Source organism: Ursus maritimus, unplaced genomic scaffold (assembly GCF_017311325.1).
Source record: "Ursus maritimus isolate PB19 unplaced genomic scaffold, ASM1731132v1 scaffold_6, whole genome shotgun sequence".
NCBI lineage: Eukaryota > Metazoa > Chordata > Mammalia > Carnivora > Ursidae > Ursus > Ursus maritimus.
Window position 1 is genome coordinate 3485812 of NW_024426774.1, and position 8847 is coordinate 3494658.

An 8847-nucleotide genomic window follows, 5' to 3' on the forward strand; every position below is an offset into this window, starting at 1 on the left:
TAAGAAAAGAATGGTCACTGTGGACTATCTAAACTAATCACTCCTCTTGGCTCTCTGTGGTTTTCTGGCTTCTAGGGTTTGTTATGAACGAGCCTCCTTGAGTCCAACTATCCAGACGTTCATTCTGTCTGCCATTTGGCATGGGGTGTATCCAGGATATTATCTGACGTTTCTAACAGGAGTGGTGATGACACTGGCAGCGCGAGCTGTGAGTATCCAGAATTCCATTTCGTACTTCGGTGGCAGTCCCCTTGCCCTGGTGAAGGAGGCTGAGGACCCCTCTACAGGCAGGGCTTGTGTCTGGTGCCCTGGCCAGAAGTGAGGTGTGTGCCTGGCGTGTTTGTTGAGTGCTCCCGGGGGGGCTCCACACTTGGTTCATTTGAGGAGAAGACTTGGCACGTGGGAGGTACCCACAAAGTGTTCATTGTCTTGACAGAATTTTCTGAATGAGAGCTAAAACTGAGTTAAATAAAGAGGATCAGAAGAGTAGGCTTATTTTAGAAATGTTTCCTGAAAACTGTCACCTTTGAGTCCTCTTTTAGATGAAGAGTGGAGTACGAACAGTGTAGACAGAGTGGATGGGCCATTCCTGGGGTGGTAGGTGCCATATTAGAAGCAAGACAGTCTTCAGAGTGTTTGTGTGGTTGGAACCTGGAATAATATTTTGGGAAACAGTTGAGAAATTCGGTTGGTGACATGGGTGGACAAAGAAGGACAATTTAGTGTCAGTCCTCCAAAGTCAGTCAGAGGAAAGTAACTTGACAGAAACGGTGTTTGAACAGGCTTCTTAGAGCACCTACAGGTGAGAAGCCTTCGTTTAACAAACTAGCAGATATTTATTCAGTTTTCACGTACATTGGGGTGCATATGAGGGAAATCTCAGAGAACTATTAACTAAGGGCCGTACCTTCTGGTCATTTGTGGTCTAATTGGGGCACAAGGTGTGTGTACCGATGTATGTACTTGTGTGTGTGTGCGTTCACCACGAGGCATGTGTGATACATCCTATGGGTTTTATAGTAAGTAACATAGTTGTTTTGAGGTGAAAGAAATCCTTTTGGTAGGGTTCACCCGAGGTGGCCTCATTAGGAAAGTTTGGTTGGATTTGGGCTTTGGAAGATGAACATTATTTCAAAAGTGAGTGAAGTGTCATGGGGGTGGAACATGACGTTCTAGGCATGGAAATGACATTAGCAGAACCACGTTTGGAAGTGCCCGGTGTGTTTGGAAATGACAAGTAAATCTGGTTGAAGCAGAGACATCGTGAATACCTAAAGAGTGGATAATTCTGGAAGGGCAAAGGAGTGCAGGGGAAGGAGGGAGGAGGGCAGTGACAGAAGAACTTGAACACCAGACTGGGAAAAAGGCCTAATCCTCATTCTGTCTGAATACCTGGGGGCCAAGTGAGGTTTTTAAGTAGGGGGATGGAACGCTGAAAGCCATGCTTCAGGAGAATGGATCTCCCATCGGTGGATGGAAGGAAGAGGGTGGGTAGTTGCTGCAGCCGCTAGGCGGGCAAGACGTGGTGGGTGCCGGGATCCGTTCCGGCCACTAGAAGTCATGGTCTCTCTGTGGGAGCACCATTAACCATCCAGCAGGTCACTTCTGAAAAACCCAGGGGCATCCTCGTAGCGGGCCGCATTTCACTTCGGAACATGTTAGACAAGAAAAGCAGAGAACACAGTAGATGGTTAAGTTTGTGCATTTCAAAACTGAAATGTTTTGACTTCTTTTGAAACTAAAAAAATGTCTAAATAGCGGTGATGAAGAAACACCTATTTTGAGAAGAATGTGCATTGTTGCCATTTATTCTGATAAGTGTGTTTGACCTAAGCTCAGTGTATGATACCCATCTGTCTTTCATAAACATAGAGCTTAAAGAAAAGGAAGGTTGTCTCATTTCATCGCAGTAGAAAAAGTGAAAACAGACAGAACTTTATTTATATACTGTACTTTCCCAAATATGATTTAAGGAGCTCTAGGAGTTTTATTTTTAACTTTTTAAAGAAACTTTTAATACAACTTCAGATCTTACAGAAACATTGCCCTGTACCCGGATTCCCACATTTTGCTGTCTCCTTATCTTTTACACACATGCATATTCGTCCCCCCCCAACTTCTCCTGCAGGGGTGGCCCTGTTGTAGGCATCCGCCAGCCGTGCGTGGGACTTGCAGTCACTCCTCATCCTTGAAACAGTAGATATGGTCAGTGTGCTTTTACAAACAATGTGAAAGATAAAGCAAATATTTTCGTTTCTTTATTTCAGATGAGAAGTAACTTTAGACATTATTTCATCGAACCTCCCCAACTTAAATTACTGTATGATGTTGTAACGTGGGTAATGACTCAAATAGCAATAAGTTACACAGTTGTGCCATTCGTACTTCTTTCTGTAAAACCGTCATTCATGTTTTACAGGTAAGTGTCATGCTTACAAATACCCCAGCGGGAATCGCTTTGTTCTGAAGAGCGAGTGCTCTGCTATTGGGTAGCATAGAAAAATAGCACCATAGCTCACTTTCTGTAGTTATCTTTTCATCTTAAACCAACAAGTCTCAAGTGTTTTGTGGAATGATTGACACCACTCACCCCTCAGATGAGTGTGATTTACACTGAGAAGCATCAGCTGGGTGAGCACCGCCTCGGACCTCTCAGAGGTTTAACTGGAAAGTGTGGCTGTTCTTTTTACACTTGTATGTTAACTAGACTGACTGCGGCGATCGTTTTGCAATATGTACATATATCGAATCATTACGTTGTACACCCCTGAGGCTAATACCGTATTATAGGTCAGTTGTACCTCCCTTTAAAACAGCGACATCAGGCTAGATGCAGCCCGCAGGCTGGAGTTCGCTCACCCCTGCTCTGGGGTCAGGGTGTAGGAGTTTATGTGTTCAGGCAGAGGCTTACGTGTCACTGGGGATATTCTGGGAGCGGAAGCAAAATATATCTTCTGATAATTACGAGTAAGTACGGTAAAGTCTGTGCACCGAGAGTTGAGGCTGTCAGACGGTTAACTCTGAAAAGGAAAGGATAGGAGAACTTAAAATAAGATAAACAATAGAGAATATGACAGCAATTTATAAAAAGAAAAAAAAAGGTGTACCTTGTTCTTTACAAGGAATTGTTAATTCTCTTAATTGCTTTAGTCAAAAGAAAATGAATTACTTCTGTTTCATGAATTTGTTCCCTTCTTTTTTTTATGTTTCACAGATACTTGGTCTTCTCTGTATTATAGACATTCTTGTTTTTGAATTCCGTATTTTCTCTCTTTATTCTCTCCCTCACCCACCAGATTCCACTCTCACTCTATTAGTGATAACTTTGAGATTAAGAATTCCACCTTTCAGGGGCGCCTGGGTAGCGCAGTCGTTAAAGCGTCTGCCTTCCGCTCAGGGCGTGATCCCGGCGTGCCGGGATCAAGTCCCACATCGGGCTCCTCCGCTATGAGCCTGCTTCTTCCTCTCCCACTCCCCCTGCTGTGTTCCCTCTCTCGCTGGCTGTCTCTCTGTCACATAAATATAAATAAAATCTTTAAAAAAAAAAAAAAAAAAAAAGAATTCCACCTTTCGTAGTCTTCATTACCCTAGCATTTAGAACGACAACGCAAAGCGTGTGGTCAAAAATCGTTGCACTGAATATGGCGGTACTCATACAGAAGGACATTAAGTGACTCCAGCTAAAACTCCCCCTTTCACGAAATTATTACGTATATTTAAATGTGATTGAGCAGTTGGTTAGATTTTCTATCCCAGGTACTTTGTTCACAATTACTTGAGTTTACAACTCTAAAAGCAGCCTGGGTCACATTTGATTTATATTTGATTTCAGGAATGATGCTTCTAATAATATTTTTAATAACATGGCCTTTCTTTATCATGTGACAGCAAGCATCAAGAAGCAATGTTTTCTATTACTCACATCACTGGAATATTTGTAACTTAATTAGGGGCCACGCACAGCAGAGGAGGCCAGAGCTTTCAGGTCCTTACTAGCTCTGCGTTCTCTTTGTTCGCTCTCAGTGTTCAGTTCTGTGGATTTGAGAGATTATTTTCAGGTCACTGCAGCTGGGAATAAGTACCTTTTTGTTCTTGTTCTGTAGCCATGGACTTATGACCCTTACAGAGGAGTGTAGTACGATATCTAGCATCGTGCTTTTAAGTGGCCTGGGTTTATAGGGTGCTTTCTAAATACCCACTGGCCGAGCTGGAGAGCTTCAGCTCGTGAGGAGGGGGAGGCGGCGGGAATGCACGATTAACGGAGTAAATATGCACATCCTGTGCGGGGCCTGTGACATTTTGACAAGGATGCAGTTGCTAAGGATTCATTCTCAAAATTTAATACAGTAAACTTTGTCCTTTTTCTTTTAGCTCCTGGTATTACTGCCTGCACGTTGCCGGTATCTTAGTATTATTGTTTTTGCCGGTGAAAAAAACTCAAAGAGGAAAGACTACACATGAAAATGTGCAGCTGTCGCGGTCCAAAAAGTGTGATGAAAGAGAAAATTCTTTGGGACAGAATAGTTTTTCCACAACAAACAATGTTTGCAATCAGAATCAAGAAATAGCCTCTAGACATTCATCATTAAAGCAATGAAGGGGAAAACACTCTGATGGCTATTTTGTCTCTGTTAACAGAAACCAATCTTAGCACCTTTCCGAGGGATTTGTGTTCGTTTGAAAAGAGATGAAGTTGGGGGCAAATGGGATGGATCTAGATGGGGAGTTTCCTGTATACCAGATTGGGAATGGAGTGGATAACCCCTCCCATGCCACGTCCCTGTGGGCCACGCCTTATATAAAAATATTTCCATTATTTCAATGGGCACTCAGGACCTCAGCAGATGTCCGTAGGGTCATGCGTGTGCCCTGTTGCTGAATGTATGTTGCGTATCCCAAGGCACCGAAAAGGTGGAAAAATAACCGTGTCAATCTGGATGATTGAGAGAAATTACCTTTTCCAAATGAATGTCTTGCCTTAAACCCTCTATTTCCTAAAATATTGTTTCTAAATGGTATTTTCAAGTGTAATATTGTGAGAACACTATTTCAATATTTGATGTCATGTGCTGTAAAGGAATCCTGGAGGAATTTGAAACAGGATATTTCCGATTGTGGACACTTTAAAAATGCAATAAATATCTCAGTATTTGAAGGGTTTTCTTAAAGTATCTCAAATGACTACAGTACATAGGTAAACCGTAAGCAGTAACAGATGCCAAATTATGGGTAGCTTATTGTCCTGAAGAGTTTAATGACTTTGTGTCAGTCAGAGCCCATCAAAGAAGAATTTCTTCAACATAATTAAAGGTTGGTAATGTGATATTTTAAGCTTATTTTCTTAGAAAGAAAAAAAAGAAAGAAAAAGAAAGAAAGAAAGAAAAAGAAAGAAAGAAAGAAAGAAAGAAAACTAAGCAAGAGAAGATGACAAAGGAAGGAAGGAAGGCATGAATGAAGGAAGCACCACGTGGACCGGGGCTGGAGCCCGTGGCACAGCTGGGACAGGGCACAGGTGCTCAGCAGACGTGCTCTCCCCCTTTCTTTATCTGAGTTCTTTGTGATTCTGTAAAGACATAAATGTGTAATGACTTTTAATATGTTGGACTTTTAAATGAAACTTACCAAGCATAAATTATATAGAATTATAGAAGGATTATGAAAATAATCATGGTAGATTGCACGAGGGCGATGAGGGAGAGATCATGGAGTAAGGTGACCATCTGTCTAATCACTTATGCTTGACAGCGTAATTCGTAATTGGGAAAGTCTTAGGGAAATGGAAGCTTACAGTCATTGGGTCTGACCCTCATTTTTAGAGAATAAAAGAAAGTAGTTTCCAAACTCTTAAATTCTCACATTAAAATTTTGCTCTTAACTCTCTTTAATGAGTTTTAGATTCTGTAAGTAGAACAATGTGCTTTTATCCTGTCAGCCATTTTCACCACAGTTAATCTCACCTCCAATTACTAGATGTCTAATCCCAGTCTTGTGATGTGAGGCCAGCCTGGCATCAGGGCTTCACCATAGGTAGTAAATCCCAGGATCATGGGCTGGGAGAGAGGAGGGTGTGCAGGGCCTTCTTGACTCCACCTTCATTTGACCCGTCTTTTATTGGACTTCACGTTTATTTGTCCAGTTTATTTCCTTTTGCCTTAAATTTTTAATGAAATGCAAATTGTCTATCTCTGGTGAGTCTTTTTTTTTTTAATCTCTGTTGCAAGTAAGTTTGCAAGTGAAGTTATTGTCAGAACAACTCTGGCTTAAGCGGTGTAGTTTTTCATTTAAAGGAGAAAGGAACAGCAGATGTACTTGGAACTTTTGAGGTCTTAATCAGCAAAAGTATCAGTGTATCTTTGTAGAAGTTAGAAATATCCTAGTCTTTGTTTATATAAAATGTTTTTATTTTTCTAAAGGTAAAATTTTTCCACCTGCTGAGGTTAGCCATGCCCTGTTACTTCCCAGAAAAGGACGGATAACTAAATAAATGTTCTCTATTTTCCCATGCATCAAAATTAAGCTAGCTGTGTAACGTGAGAGGATAGAAAAGAATAATCATGGAAAGTATCTGCCCCCAAAAGGCCTCCTCAGTTTAATTAATGCTGCAGAGAATCTGATCACTATTTTAAAAAAAGTAAATTAAGAGTTTAAAGGGCAAGTCTAGGCATGTCATAAGTGGAAACAAGAAAGCTTAATTAAACTTTTTTTCAGGCCGTCTGGCCATTTATAAATAATCACTATTTATTTCTATTACCTATGTCATTTCTCAGCCTATAAACCTAGAATCATTGTTACCTGTGTCTTGCTCAGTGAATGTACTCCCAGGGATGTCACGCAGACAGCAGGATGACTAAGAATTCTCCAGTTGCTCTGAAGATGATACATTATCTATACAGTTCGTCTGATTTTCATCCCCTTGGGTCAACTAGGTGGTCTTGTTTTGTTTTGTTTTGTTTTGTATGAAAGGGCTTTTGGATAGCTTTTCTCTAATTTTGGAGAAATTATAATGATAAATGTGTAATCTAGAAGAAAAACTAAAGAAATAATTCTAATTTTCAACTTGACTTTTCTCCTCAAGAAGAAACTTTTTGTGCTCTGTGAGACGAATATATCTGCTTGGAGTATTATAAGGATTAATGCTTCACTTCTACTTATGGCAGGAGATTTGAAAACTGGTCTGTCTCCACATACTGTTAAGTATTAAGTGATTTGTTGTACTATTTTAAACCAACAGAACAAGATGCAGTACATATTTCTATTATTTCTCCACTCTTCGGTTGTCATGAAACCACTCCAGAGAAATCAGTGACCATCATCCTTATCCTCTTGGTTCATTATTATACTACTCAGGGAAAAAAAATGAACAAAAATAATTATTCTTCCCTCAGTTTCATTTTCTTGAAACAGTAACAGTTAATTTGATGTATCTCAGCTATCACCATTTTAAAGTAAGTTATTCTCAGTTTTTAAAATAAGCATTTTTATTGGAACTCAGGGTAATTGGGGAAATTTACTTGGCTCCTAAAATGTCCAGCCTAATAGAGAAGGTTTATTTGGCTTCCACGATGTCCAGCCACCACCACACTTTTGGTTAGAGAGTATTTTTGGCATTGACCCCTGCCATGTGTGACTCTTCCTCAGTTCCCAGTTTTCAGAAAAATGTGCAGTAAAAAGGATGGTTCTAAACTGGACAAGGGGACTCACATTGAAGCACTAATTGTCCTGGGAGGAGACCTGGATGTTCATCTGGCTCTGTTATAAATGAGTTAGGATTTGGGCAAATCACGTGTCCTCCAGCTGGAAGTTCCTTAGTAAAGGGTCAGTTCCAAAAGCTTATGACCAGTTGTGTCTGTAATGAGTGGGAGCCTTTAGCAAGATCTGTGAGGGTCACGGACAAGGGCAGATTCACCATCACAACTGTTGTCGTGGTCATTTACTTTATTACGGAAGCTCAAAGCCCTGACTTGTCAAAAGGTTTTCTTGGCAACAGAGGAAAACCTTCCCATCCATTAAATCAGAAGGTGTGGCAGCATACCATTTCCACTGAATATAATAGCCCTAAAGTGAATCTTCGATAATGAAATAGTCTCTATTGAAGGAAGCATGTTTTCCTTTTGCTTTCTCTGCTTGTTCGGTTGGTTGTGCTAGGGAAACTCAAAGGTGCTCTATGCTAGAAAATGTTAGTACAAACCACCAAGTTTACTGGACAGGGTTTACCTTATTGTATAACTTCTCAAATATTATTTCATTCAAAGATAGTTAAGGCACATTTAATTTAGTTACACATTTTAAACTGCAAAAGAAATTACATAAAAGTTTGCCATTAAATACAAAACATATACTTTTTTTATTCAAGGACTAGATTACATTTAGGACAAAAAAAAATCTTTCCTCTTTAAAATTCATACCTTGTAAGTTTTAATTTGTATATTCATGAACAGCTCTGGACATTTATACTTTTTTCTTTCCTTTTTATAAACTTCAAAATTGTTAGCTAATTGTAAGAGTTCACCATTATAATTGAAAGAAAAAAATTACTGGTGAGAATAATTGTTTCGGAATGATGCCTGTTATTGTGTCAATGAAGGATTTGTCCGGAGTTTTTAGTATAAACCAGTATTTTATGGAGTTTTATTCAGCCACCAGGAGTCTATCCTGGCTGAAACTGAATACATCAGATTTAACATAGGTGCGGAGCTCCACATAACACTGTGAAATGTAATCTTAACTGCTCTAAACTCTTGCTCTGAACCTGGTGTACATTTAATGAATGGCTGATCATTTCTACAAGTATCTAGATGCAGAAAGTTCTGCTTTCCGCTGCTGTCCTTGTAAAAGCGGGTGTGTAAC

General features: G+C 40.0%; 1 protein-coding gene across 4 annotated transcripts in view; it reads left to right on the top strand.

The window, feature by feature from the left end:
- Positions 1–5159, top strand: part of MBOAT2 (membrane bound O-acyltransferase domain containing 2) — a 117111-nt gene extending 111952 nt beyond the window's left edge. For all 4 annotated transcript variants that reach the window (XM_040622829.1, XM_040622831.1, XM_040622830.1 and 1 more), the window contains 3 exons: positions 76–208; positions 2268–2419; positions 4372–5159. In XM_040622829.1, the coding sequence (XP_040478763.1) occupies positions 76–208; positions 2268–2419; positions 4372–4597 (511 nt within the window). In that variant the 3' untranslated portion in view covers positions 4598–5159. The remainder of the gene's footprint in view (positions 1–75; positions 209–2267; positions 2420–4371) is intronic.
- The last annotated feature ends 3688 nt before the right edge of the window (positions 5160–8847 follow it).